At 34.8% G+C, this 14144-nt stretch overlaps 1 protein-coding gene across 2 annotated transcripts in view; it reads left to right on the forward strand.

Moving 5' to 3' along the window:
- The window catches only part of LOC135166298 (fibroblast growth factor receptor homolog 1-like), a 65334-nt gene that overhangs the window by 43425 nt on the left and 7765 nt on the right, over window positions 1-14144 (forward strand). The window contains exons 3-6 of one of the 2 annotated variants that reach the window (XM_064128427.1): window positions 7284-7640; window positions 8841-9218; window positions 10214-10395; window positions 12832-12967. In XM_064128427.1, coding sequence (XP_063984497.1) covers window positions 7284-7640; window positions 8841-9218; window positions 10214-10395; window positions 12832-12967 — 1053 coding nt within the window. Of the gene's footprint in view, window positions 1-7283; window positions 7641-8840; window positions 9219-10213; window positions 10396-12456; window positions 12639-12831; window positions 12968-14144 lie in introns of both variants that reach the window. The other variant, XM_064128426.1, reaches the window with a different exon arrangement.

Genomic DNA, 14144 nt, shown 5'->3' on the forward strand with positions numbered 1-14144 from the left:
GCTCAAGAACTCGAAGGGAAAGGAGGAGAGAGCGTAAATCCACTTCATTTTATATTAATTAAACCCCATTTCCAATAGCTACCATTATTGTGACTGACGTAACTTTTAATTTTGGATTCCTAATTTCCGGTACCAAACTTTACAGAGACATTATGTTCAATGAATAACTAAATAAGAAGAGTGAATTCTAAGAAATCTTTTACATTCCTCGGGTGATAAATACTGCACCCGAAGACCCGTCACCCAATGCAATATTCCTCGATCTATTCTAGGTGATTCTCAAATAAATCCACTTCAAGGAAAATACCTCTCGTTTCAACAATTCACATTTCTGCCAGGAGCCATTTTTTCTCTCACTGTAGCAAACAAAAAAATAATCGCACGATCCCGTATTTGTTATGTTGTTAAATAATCCCAACCAGTGAAATTATTATGATTGCTCTCAATTGTTCAATTGTAGGGTCACTGAATGCCAGACTCTTCTTCCGATATTATTCCCAACCGTTGGTCAAAAATAAACTTGGCCATGTTCATGCTTGGATTTATCGCTGAGACGTTCTGTTATTGAATGAGAAACACTGAGCTACCAAGAGAGAACAATACTTTGTCTATTTAAATGTATTCAATGGCGTAATGGCTGGTAATATTGTAGCAATTGTACAATTAAAGGAATGGCGGGCATCATGATTTCAATTCCGAGGTAGTGTGGAGATGAGTTGGGACTCATCTCATTGGGTGTAATGCTTGAGAATAATGTTTGATGAAGAGTAAGACATCTGGGTTCTTGCTTGGTCATTGCATCGCGAGAGATAAATTATGTATTGCTCCCTGTACGTAGACATTGAGACTTGAATACAGCTTGATGCGAGCTCTCCTAGAGCTCGCATCTCCTAGAGGATAGAATGCCTATGGGTGAACTGGTGATGCTCGAAAACCTTGCGGCTAGTTTAACTAATAACATCCCTGCGACTCATCTGTAGGTACAGGAGTAACCCACGCATTAGTTTACAGTGTAAACAATTGGTAAAGTTATTACAAGAATGCATTGATGAGAGATTTTAATTCAACGCGATTAAAACTCAGTCACTAATCTCTTATACTCCGCGAAATATTTCCTAAATTTAATCAATCTCCTTCATCCTGGAGGCATCCTCGTTCTCAGCTTCGATTGTCTGTATCATTCTGTGGATGCGTTTGGCATGAACCCGGGGTTCAGTTACAGTGAATCCAGAGGACATCAGCGAGCTCTAAAAGGGTAGAACAACTGTAGCAACTGGGGTGGTCATTGATTATTCCAATTCTTTCCACGGAGGCTGCTAATGGTTGGCTCTTATACGATTAATAGTAACTATTGTTTCTCGTGGAAATGTCCAGTTATTACACCAAGTCTTAGTAGTGTCCCTGTAGTAGAGCTGAACCTATTCCTTTGACACTGATTCCCTGCTATATAATTTTATTGGACGTTTCTCAGTGCTATTCACATTTGAATTGACTTCGGAAATCCGTGAATCGGGTTTTGATCTCATTCCAAAAATTATCTGTTACTTCTCTTGTCACCTTGTCTCCTCGTAGAATTATTCGTTTTCTACGTCGAGATGATTTTCTTCATACATGGTTCACCCTCCGGAGAATGACCTAATCCACAAACACGATTTCTATGATCCAGCCCCCAAAAAGCCACAGGTTTGTGAGCATACGTGCATATGTACATTTCCGTGGCCTCACTTGCAACAAAAAAAAAGTCAGAATTAATTTACAGCCGGCGCGTGCCCCGGGAACTAAGCTTCCAACTATATATAGCCCCCCCAACGCCACCAAACCCAAGAGACGCATCTACCTCAGGGCGTTGTGTTTCACCTTGCGTCCCAATCAATCATTCTTTCCCCCACTTCGAGCTGAAAAAAGAGACCGACATGTAAGCGTTAGTGAACCTATTCCTCGTTATTTAAAAATATTTAAAAACTAGTATAAAAAAACGTGCACCAAATACTCCGGAAGTTCGACCGGATATGACGTGGATAAAAATCAATTACTTTCATAAATCCATTATTTTTAATTAAATCTCAAAATTCGATAATTTAAGAAGATCGTATCCTCTACCCTAGTAATGTGGATAAGAATCGATTTATAAAAAATCGAAATTCGATCATTTGTCTTCCCCTTTAGTACAATGGAATCGATTCTCAAAAGTTGATGATTCGAGACCAGCACATCCACTCCTAGAATACTATGTATCGAGTTGGATTTTCATAAATCGATTAAAATGCAATCGATTCTCGAAATTCGAGAATACCCCGACTTCTTCTTTAGTAATGTGGTTTCCCCTCGAGCGTTTGACTATGGGGACTGCTGTTCGTGGTGCCGAGGAAGTTCGGAGAAGATGATGTGTCTGACTTGAAGAAACAAACCATGGTAAAATGATTGGATGTCGCCACTGATGCTTTTGTCACCTCGGGGGTCATTCAAAAATCCCTCGCTAACGGTGGCGCAATTCCCTGGGTATATTCCCTGCGGCGAGTTTTTGCACGTCTCGTCTGTTGCACGCCTCTAGAAAATCGTTGCTATTCTCGTACAAAATCTCTGCGCCCACCAGATGGCTCGTGACGTCATCATGAGTTTCAAATACAATTTTTAGCATCATAATAATGAGCGAAAATAGAAAAAAAAATGATAAAAACTCCTAATGAACCCTGACAACATTTGAAAAAAAAAAAAGTACTTAGTGAGGATGGGATAGAATGCAATGCGAAGAATTCGTAGTGCAAAGTGATTTACTCGAGGCGAAGTAGACAAAAAAATTGGTCCGAACAAATTTGGAATCACATGCGATCCAGACGGCCTGAGCTGCGGTTGGAAAATAAACTAAATTTCATTCGCCTTGAGAGGGTCTTTCTGGAACACAAGGCTTGTCACTGTTTTTGAAGAGAGGCAGGATGTTTAATGAAGAATATTACAAAGTAACTCTTTTCTGAGATAACAAAGGGAAATATCGAAGCGAAATCAAATAGAAAATGCCTTTTCTCTGGAAAATGTCAAGGACTTTTTGAAGAATTTTGTTTTACCTGCGAAAGAACCGCGGGCATTTGTTGAAAAGAACACAGATCTTTGAAAATTTTTGTGTGAGTTATGGGAAGTTTCTTGATTTTTAAAAAATATTTTTATTTCTTTTCATACAAAGAAAATGTAAAAGTTTTTCTGGAGATTGCAAATCTCTTGAGGACGCGGATTCTCTAGCTCTTATCAGGCTTAAAATTATATTAAACGGTAAAAATATTAATTGAATTGAAAATTGATTAAATATGTAATTTCGTAATTTTTTCTCAATTCGTATAGGTGGGATTTTTTTTTTTTTTTTAAAGTCGTTTATTTGAGGTAAAAAATGTAAAAACGCGTCTAGCAAAGAAAAACGAAGAGAAAAAAATAACGACAGAGAAAGAGACGATCCCAAAAGCAATTTAACTGGGAACGAAGAAAAGAAAAAATACCCAACAATAAAATATATAATATTGGATATTGTGTATTATATATTATAGATAATGCATAACATATATATTTTTAAATTGTTACATATATTTCATAGTTAGCTTAATTCCTATTACACAATTGTGTCAACAAATTGAACAATTGCTGACGTTAAGAACCACTAATATCAGCCCTTTTTTATCAAATTTCTCATCGAAAACCATTTGAATTCGTTAAACTTCGCAAACAAGTAAAACAAAATTAATGAATAACTTCACCGAGAAATGAGAAAGTTGAAAAGAAATACCAGTTTAAATGAAGTGAACAATTATTATTAATGGCGACATGAATAACTCTCTAAAAGGGTTAAAATGAAACTAGGAATTGAAAAAAAAAATCTGTACATAAATAATATTTTTTATTTGTTAATCAAAAATTGTCTGCATGACTCCTAACACTATTCCTTCCTTATGAAGATAAATGCAATTGAACGAAATTGATTGTTATCAATTTATCTAGAAAATAAATGTTTTTTTACATGGACTAGAGGCGTTACAGATGCAAATAAATAAATAAAAGAAAGATGGATTCATTCGCGAGGTAATTTTTCTGAAAGAAGATTTATTGCTGTTGTCAGCAAGAAACAGGATGTTTAATCAAAGAAATTGCACCAGTACCCTCCTATCTTCAACGGAAAAAACAGAAGGCAAATGATAAAGTCAAACACAGAGAGAGAGAGAGAGAGAGAGAGACAGAGAAGGGGAGAGGGAGATTTCATTGATAGTGAGACTGCAATGTTGAATCAAGAATGCGAATGAAAATTGCAACGAAAAGCACGAGACGTTTCTCAGTTTACACTAGACATCAGTGACTATAATTAGATTTGCACACACGGTACGTTAGAATTTTAGATGTTTTCCGCGCGTCTAAAGGGTGACACTCCCTGATGGTGTCGTGGTAATTCAAAATCTCAGTTTTGGTTGCTGGCGTTAATCCAAAGTTTAACGGGACGTGAATTCACCAAGATTTTCCGCTACTCGAGGATTTCTCATGAATGAGATAATGAAAAAAATCTTGGGAGAGGTGTTAAAGTCTGGTAATAGCCAGGAAATCGTGGCTTCGATTGGTGAAACTGTCTCTCATCATTGTCGAGGACAACTTCCTTCCCCAATCGACACTTTGACGTATCTCGGTCAAATGTATTTCATTGAGGGGCGCGAAGTGGTGGAATGGGAATTAGAAAATTGTTTTGTTAATGTCCTTGTTACGTTCAGTAATGTTTTATTATTGCTGTGAATTTTTAGGGAGGAATTATTGTGCTGCAGTTGTGGGAAAATTTTATTGGAAAAATGCGATTACAAAAAATTAATTTTCCACTTTTATGAGAATGCGACTGGAATTGAAAAGTTTTTTTTTAATTTATAATTTATTTTTTGGGGATTCTTTAATGTCAAATTTTGTAATAATACATATTTTTTTAAAATTGTGATTGTCTTTATGGAATCTAAGGAAGGAACAGGAAAAATCAGGAGGAAAACAATTCAACAGAAAATTTGAAATGAGATCATTTTTTTAAATATCTGACGAATCGAATGCAACTGAATTTTGATATTAAATATTTTAATGGTTTTCTGGCGATGGTGATATGTGGGAGGTGAGGCGAAGGGGAATCCACGGTATTTTTGCAGAAAACTAATCCCTGAACGAGAAAAATTGGCCTTTTTCAAATGAATGTTTACAGCATATATGACAAATAATGGTTTTTTCACTATTTAATTTTCTTACACACGAAACATTCATTAAAATATTTTTAATTCGACTGTTAATAATGAATAGAAAATCATACAGTTGAGAGAAGCAAGTGCCGACGTCGAGCCAATGCCATATTTTTTTTCAGAGTTAGCCAGCTTGTCATATTTTATTAAACATTCTCGATGTATCTGTCATATATTAATTTGATCTCGACAAATTTTCGTGAAATTGCAGATGATTATTCGAAGATAATAAATGAATGTTCAACTTGGTCCAAGGGAAATCTACGATAATATCGTGTCACCTCAAATAGATATGAAACTTGTTTGACTTGATAACAAAAGGGTATGAAGAAACGTGAATATAAATTAATTTAGAAATGTTCGATTCAATTAACAAAAACCATATTATCAACTATGTAATCCATCGTTTTGAATCGATTATGAATAATTTAGAGGTTTTTGCGCAATTTTGTCGCGACGTTGAGCTGCACGCGCACAAAATCATTTTTTTTGTGGTTTTTTTGTTAACTACAAGTGAAAAACGATCTCAATGAATGTTATTATTTTCCTAGAAGATATGTTTATTAAGTTCTCATGGATGAATAAAGTTTCATGATATTGGCTGCATGTTTACGCTCGATCTGAGTATTTTTCCACTTTCACCGCAAGAACGCGGGTCAAAACGGCTGTTTCGAAAAAAAAAAAAAATTGGCTTCATTTTTATATCTTGCCTGTACATCCTTAATAGAGTTGGATAAATACGAATGTAAAGATCGATAGAAATTCAATAAAATTTTATAGCTCATACCTAACGTTTTCAAGTGATTGTTTTCATACAAAGAGGGAATACGAAGTTCTGTAATTATCTTGGGGTCTGAAGCTGGCCCAATAATTTTCAAGCAATAATTTTGTAGAACAAAGTGAGAGCTACGATCTAGATCACAATTAATTATGTTTTTTCTCTTTCATTGCTCCATTATATCATGAAAATTTCTCCTAAACTATTTATGTGGAGAATAATATCCCAAACTCTCTTCATAACTCCTTAAATTGTGAAATGAACCTCCAATATTTTTTTGCCAAACTTTTTCATCCAGATATCTGCGAAAAAAATCTGTGAAACAGCTTGTTCTCGAGGTATTTCCTGTTCTGTTTTTACCACTCGGCAATAGGACTCTAAATAAAGAGTAGCAAAGTGGAAAATTACTGACGATCTATCAATCACACTTGAAAACATTACCACCAGTCCCCAGCAATTCATAAAAATAATTCATCAAAGATAACAATTTTCTCTCACCAGTAAATATATCCGCGAAAATATTATGAAGTTTGAAATTCCCAGTGTTTACGTGCTTTTTTTATTTTATGAGAAATCCGTGGGCGTTTAGACTAAAGCTCCTCTGGCGCCTGTATTATAACGCTCAGAACTGAAAAAGCATGTCGATGATGCTGTGGTATCCAATACATTTCCCAGAATTGAAGTTTTCCTGATTCACGATTCCGGAAGAGGGCAAAAATAATTTTACTGTTTTCAAATTTATTTTACATTTTCAATTACAAGATATCTAGAATGTTATCAAGCGGGGGAAAGGGCAGTTTTCTATATCACATGTGTGTGTGTGTGTGTGTGCTGGAAAGTTCGCAATTTCGAAGATTAATTTTGAGAAAATTGCAAAGAAAATACTATAAAATTTATAACTAAAACTCTGAATCCTCAACTTATGATAGCTGTCAAAATAAGTATAGCCGTAGGCATAAAAAACGCGAGATATTGCCATTTTTCTGTTTTTTTATGTTTTTATGTTATGAAAAATTGGGATAGCAGATTAAAATTTGGTATGATCATAACTTTTGATATGAAAGCATCAGAGGTCGAGTGATTATTACAAAATTTATAGTTTTGTTGAAGTTCATGTTACTAATAGGTTAATTATATCTTTCTAAACCACAATTAACTCACATTGTGTGTGTGAATTAGTGCGAATTCATTTAGAATTGTACTGCCAATCAAATTGGCAGAAATAAATCTGTTCTGGATAGATAATTTAATTAACACGATAATTTCAGATACATTCAAGAAAGAGGTGATACTGCAGGAAGGGGAGAAGTTAATTGTCCGGTGCCCAGCAACTTTTGAAAACGAGGAGGTGACATGGTTCAAGAAGGACACACAATTTCGGGGGATTTCCTCGAGAATTCGGGTGCTCAAACAGGCCTTGAGATTTAAATATGTGGATATGATGGACCAGGGAAATTACGGATGTAGGCTGACGAGTAGTAGCTCGTTAGAGTGGAGAAACATCACAATTAAAGTTGAGGGAGCGCAGAATGATGGATATCAGAGCGAGAGTGCGGGCCTTGACAGCATCATGGGAGCGCTCAGACCTGAAGAGGAAACCAATGAGCTTGATATTGGTGCCAGGAGTAAGTCATTTCTCTTAAAGCCATTCTATTTGAAGATTGAACCTTAAACAAGTCAATTTAAATATAGTAGTGGGAATGGGGTGAGGGGATTCAGTTGATGTTCAATTTTCCCAGTTCTTGATGATAGTTTCACAATCTAAGAGAGACAGCAAACATTTTCGTAACATTATTTATACCCTAATTGGATCTATAAAAAAGATTATGGTCGCAAAAACTATTCTTTTTTTATTTTTCAAGTGAATAACCTGTACAATTTGATATTATGGAACACATTAACGATTTTTTTGGGTTAAATTTTATTGGATTAACTATTTCTATGGTAATTAGGCAATTGCATTACCTATTTTCAATTTCCTTTAGAATTTCCTTTACATTTCTTGAAATTTTCGTTGCATTTCTTGAAATTTCATTGAATTTTCCATTTCATGGGTTTACATTTTTTTAATTACCATTGTCATTATTATTATTGTGATTTTTAGTATAATTGCCGATACACACTTCTTCTCCCCTACTATCCAAAAGTATAGAACGGGACCGCAGATAGAAAAATATAAATTTGAGCGCGAGCCTGTGCGCGCTTCTATTTTCAAATGTATCGTCAAAGGGAAAAGAATGTAGAAACCCTTTTTGTGTAAAATTTCATAATTAATTTTTTTTTGCGGTGACTGATATTTATGCAGATTATTCAGGAAACTGCTGATGGCGTAACCGTAATTTTTTTAAACAATATATACGAGGATATTAGAGTGGGAATTTTTCACATTTCTGTTAATCAACACTAAAACTGGTGATAAAGACAATAAAACCTGTTGGAGGAATGAATCGATCAATATTGAAGTTTACCATCTCTGATATGCTTGGATTAAATAATCTGCAGTAGAATTATAACAATAATTTTTTATATCGTCTCCATCACCAACGTCGGTCAGAACTTGCAAACTTATTTTCAAACTCATCATTCCCTCAATTCAGAACATTTTCTTGACTTTATTGGAGAACAATCGATGAAAAAAAACTCAAAAAATAATAAAATTAACTAAATTTCAATAGATGGAGAACGAATAATTAAGTCCCACAGATTTATTAGCGAAAATCTGAAGAAAAGCTTTTTTGCTACTAAATTAATTTGTCAGACCATAGATACGGTAATCAAAATGCATTAGACAATCAATTATGATGGATAAAATAATTATGTTTCAGACCTACCAGAGGCTCGTTCCCTCCACCTGGAAACAGATCTTGACAATGACAAAGGGGAGAATGAAAATGCAGGCGATCACAATGCAACGGTACCCGAGAGTCCACCAATATTCAACAAATCTGATGAATTGCATACATCAGTAGTGAAACCAGCTGGGAATATGCTGAAACTACGTTGCCCCAGTGTTGGTAATCCCAGACCCAACATTACGTGGCTGAAGAATAACGAAGAACCAACACGAAGTGTAGGTCCCATTATCACATCCAGATGGACGCTGAGGGTCGAAGATTTGGTTGTTGATGATGGTGGAAACTACACCTGCATCGTCTGCAATCATCTTGGTTGCATCAACCACACCTTTAAAGTCGACGTCGTAGGTAAGATTTTAAATGGATAAATAATTTATTACCCTTAATTATCGTTAATTGTAAAGTAGTAGTAGTCAAGTGGTAAATCAGATGCCTTAAATTCCTATAAATAAAAAAAATCGTTGAGGTTGTTGTCGCGTGACAAACTCTGAACAGAGTTTGTCCTAAAATTTTCTAGTTCAGTGAACAGAACTCTAAATCCAAGTTTTCTCTCACTCTTCGTATGAGTACACTGATAGGAAAAGTATTTTTATTGGGATATTCTTTTCTTGAGAGACAAGTATCAATTACTAGACCTAATTAAAAATACATAAGATAGTAGGGGACGTATCAATCATTTTACTGCGAGTTGTATGTACTTGAATCAAATAAAACAACTTTTGGGGTCAAGTGATATTGAGCTCTCATCATTCGCTCAATCGATTTGAGAACAATATTGGAATTGAGTCATCTTATTTAACGACTTCATTACAGAAATATGGTATCACCTCTACATAGTACAATTTTGTTATTACAAAAATGTTTCATAGTACAAATTGTACTATGAAAATCATAGAATATTTTCTATGATTTTCATTTCATTAGAAATACTCATTACGAGGACACTTCATCATAGTATTATTGATCAGACGAGCTAATTATTACAGCATTATTTGTCACACGGACAATTCATCACTGCGAAGTGAATAAATTTTATGTAATCGACAATTCAATCTCAAAATGTGGAATGTTTTGTAAACTTCCCGTCTTAGATGTAAACTCTATTCTGTTTACTGCCATGAATTGTCCAGTAATCGATTGAAATGATGAATTAAAGGAGTGATGAAATCTGCTATAGAGAGTCTCCCTAACGATGAAATGTGCTGTGATAATGAAATTACCTGTGATGAATTGTCTAAGGATATATTGAAATGATGAGTTGTTCCATAACATGTAGAGGTGGTATCCAGAAATATCACGAGGGAATTGTTAAAAATATAAAAGTTAAATGTAAAAATCGCTAGAGCGCTTTCCACATAAGCCGTACATCAACGAGGGCTTTCCGAAGAACGAAACTGTTGTATTCTACAGCAACGTTACATTCAGATGTCCAATAGTTTCGGATCTTGAGCCGTTCATTCAGTGGGTGAAAGTTGATGATTATCCGAATGATAATAGTGCACCACCAAATGGATCACTTTTACAGGTATCTACCAATGAACAGAACATGGTGAAGGTTTTTGGGAAAATTGGAGGCAGAAAATTTATTTGGTTTACAGCTATAGAGATTATGGTGGAATACTCTGTTCTATGGTCTCTGTTGGTGGATGGTTACTGTTGTTGACTAAAATTTACGCAATTCAATTATTTCTTAAATGTGATAATTTACGTGTCTTCCGGGGCTCTGGGAAGCGTTTTCATTTATGTGTATATATGTTCCACATTTTTATTTATTATTCACGAAAACTTCATGGTTCTTCATCCGCTGAATATGAGATATTCAATGCCAAATGTGTCAATGAGTCCATGGCCTTAGTTTTTTGACAATCGATAGGAACTTTCTTCTCAAGTAGAGGACGGTTTTTCTCAATATTTCTGCTTCTATTTTTTTCAATTGATGTCTACAAAGAATTTAGGAAAAATATATGAAGTATATAAAAGTACAGAAAATTTGAAAACACTTAAATTGCGGAAAAACACTGGGGTCTATTTTTCTTACTTTTTGATAGCAATTTTTGTAATTATAATGAATAATTTGAACCTTTGTATGGATTGGGTTGTACCCCTTTACATTGTCGAAAAGTTTAATCTGAATTTTACTATACACTTCGCGTAAATTACAAACACAATTTAATTTCCATTGCAAATTCAATTTTTTTCGTTATTGGAAATTTATAAATTCCAATTCAATTCTTCTGGGAAAATTGATGGGCAACCCAAACATTTTGTATTTTAATTTGAATTTACCACTGAATATGTAAATTAACTTGGACATTTGAATGGACCATAGAATTTTCGTCTTTGTGCTGATCCAAATTCTGGGATTGCACTGAATTTTCAGTAAAATGTGAAACTCCGTAATTTTTGTCCTCCTAAACCGCATTCAGTGCTACGGTCCAAACAATTGATGATCAATCGTCCGTGGAAATCAATTTTCCTGACGGTATAATAAATTTCCGTATTGATTTGTTGTAACATTCAATTACATTAAAGTGGGTGGAGGTTCGCTGTTGACTCTTTTGGCATGACATATTTTATGTTCTTTCTTCCTGGAAAGAAGAAGTATTCGTTAATGAAGAGCAATCAAATTACTTGAAAGAGAGTACTTATACTCTGTCACAAGCTTTAAGTTCAAATTTCCCATGAAAGTTCCTCAAAATTTGAATAAACGTACAATATTCTCTCATTCCAGACGTCGGGGGTTGTTTGAGTCGAAATATTCCTGTAAAACTTTTTTCTGATTCTATCGTATATAATCGAACGATCGATCAATCGATTATCAGCGATAGAAACAGAAAAACCTTCCAAATCAGAAAAACGAATAATCGTTTGAATTCAAAGAAAGAATCGTTTGAGTAATCGATTAATCGATCATTCATACTATCAAATAACCTATTAATCGATTATTGAATCATCGATACTAATCGAATGATCGATGAGCCGCTTGTCAGCGATAAAAACAGAAGAATCTTCCAAATCAGAAAAGGGAATAATCGATTAATCAATTAATTCAACAATCGCAAAACCGATTAGTCAGTTATCGAATAATCTATTACTTGAATAATCGATCACTCGATTATAAGCGATAGGATAGGAATAAACAAACCAGGAAAACGAATAGTCGATCATTTAAACAATCGATCATTCGATAATCGATTAGTAAAAAAGTAATGGTCAAACACACTAGATTATTGCAAAATTTCTCCCGATCGGTACTACGTGGGAAAACTATTTCGATTTCGACTACTCACTGTACCGTATTCAAGAACTTGATCGATATTTGGCGGCTGGAAAGATTGAACACTTCACATTTCTTAACATTTATTACCAAACATAAAAAACTCATTTGTGTTTAAAATTGTCATTCAACATTTTCATTATGACATCTCATTATAACCAACGAATGACAAATATTGTCTGAACGAATACTCTTCATTCCTCTCGAACTCTGAAGCTTTCAATCCCTCTCTCACTCATATTTATTTTCCTTAAAAATTTCAACACACGGTAATATCGGTGGTTGGGTTCTTTTTTTCTCCAAATCTAGAAAACGTTCAGCACCGGCCAATCCTGACAACAGCTCCTGAAAATACTACTGTGCTCATTGGAAGCAACGCTATTTTTAACTGCGTCATATTATCAAATGCACATCGTCATCTCGAGTGGTACCGGGGTCGTCACGAGTCCCTTCTCAGCGTTATGAATACGAGCTTAAGAGTCGAGGTTCAGGTGGGCATGCTTCAACGAAAAAAAAAATTAAAAAATAATCATGCATGTCTGGTCTTCTCCAGAGGATAAATTACGTGTCCTTAGTCGTCTCTTATTGTTGCTTAACCCTCTCAGTTGCATGTATGTGTTGTTCTCGAGTTGAATTGTCTTTTTTTTGGTTTAATTGGTTAATAAATTGTCGGCTTTATCGCAGACTGGAGATGGAGTGGAGAATCCAGAGACTCTGACACTATACAATGTCACGGAGAAAGACGATGGCTGGTATACTTGCATCGCACAGAATACACTTGGAGAAACGTTTAGCAGTGCATATTTATCTGTCGTTGAGAGTAAGTTTTACTTTGATGTTTTTTTAAAAGGCATTTGGTCTTTCATTTACTGTTATTTCAGGAGCGAAATTTTAAAGTTAGAGAAGTTTATAACGGATCTGTAGACTTTTTTGTGAATATCTTGAGACGCAAAAGGCTCTGGAAATTCATCAAAGGGCGGGGTTTATTGGAAATTTCAGGGGGTTGCGAAAGGGTCTTTCCATGCATTTTTAAACTTGTCCTCATTGACGCTAACTTTGTACATGTCTTTTATTTATTTATCCGGGGATCATACCGAACACCTTACGCGTTATTATTATTTTTTCTTCAGTTCTACCAATTCGATTGATAATATGATTAAAAGGTAGATATTCGCGATGTGAGTTAGTTGTGGTACTGACATTTGCCAGGGGGCTGAGAAAGATATATTTAATCTGTTATTAACATGAACTTCAACAAAACGATAAATTCTATAAGAACCACCCGATGGATTGAGCCGCTCCAACGTCTCATGCGTTCATATCATAAAAGCTATGATCAGACTCAATTTTAACTTGTCATCCCGATTTTTCATCAAATTATTGAGTATAGAGTACTGGAAATATAAAAAAACGTAACGATAGCAATATCTCGCGATTTTTCTACCAGCGGGTATACATATTTTCATTGGTTTGTGTGGCACCCACTAAGACGGGTATTTTGGAAAAATAATTGAAATTTACCCAGCGGTTCATGAGATATTGAAGGAAAGATGTTCACGCAAAAGGTATAATATCTGTGGAACTCTCTGGCCGGTTATGTCCATTCAAAATAGTAGCTTTTCATGTTACGAGAGCTGCACGCTTACAAAATTTTAACTCGCTATCTTTATTTTTTGGTAATTTAGGATCTTCAGATCGTTTATGATGACAAAACCTAAAAACGGCGATATCTCGAAATTTTACCTGAAGAAGGGTGGATCTTTTGATCGATATATATATATATATATAGGACCCACTGAGGCAACTATTTAAAAAAAAAACAACATTGAAATCCTTGCAGTAGTTTTTGAGATATTGAAGAAGTATCAAGTTCACAAAAATTACTATATCTGAAACTCGGCGTTTGACTCATTTGCCCGGGAATACCTTCTGTTCATTACTAATTACCATACACTTGGCTAATTTTCTTTATGACATCATCATTTGTCACACTTTCC

Source organism: Diachasmimorpha longicaudata, chromosome 1, assembly GCF_034640455.1.
Source record: "Diachasmimorpha longicaudata isolate KC_UGA_2023 chromosome 1, iyDiaLong2, whole genome shotgun sequence".
NCBI lineage: Eukaryota > Metazoa > Arthropoda > Insecta > Hymenoptera > Braconidae > Diachasmimorpha > Diachasmimorpha longicaudata.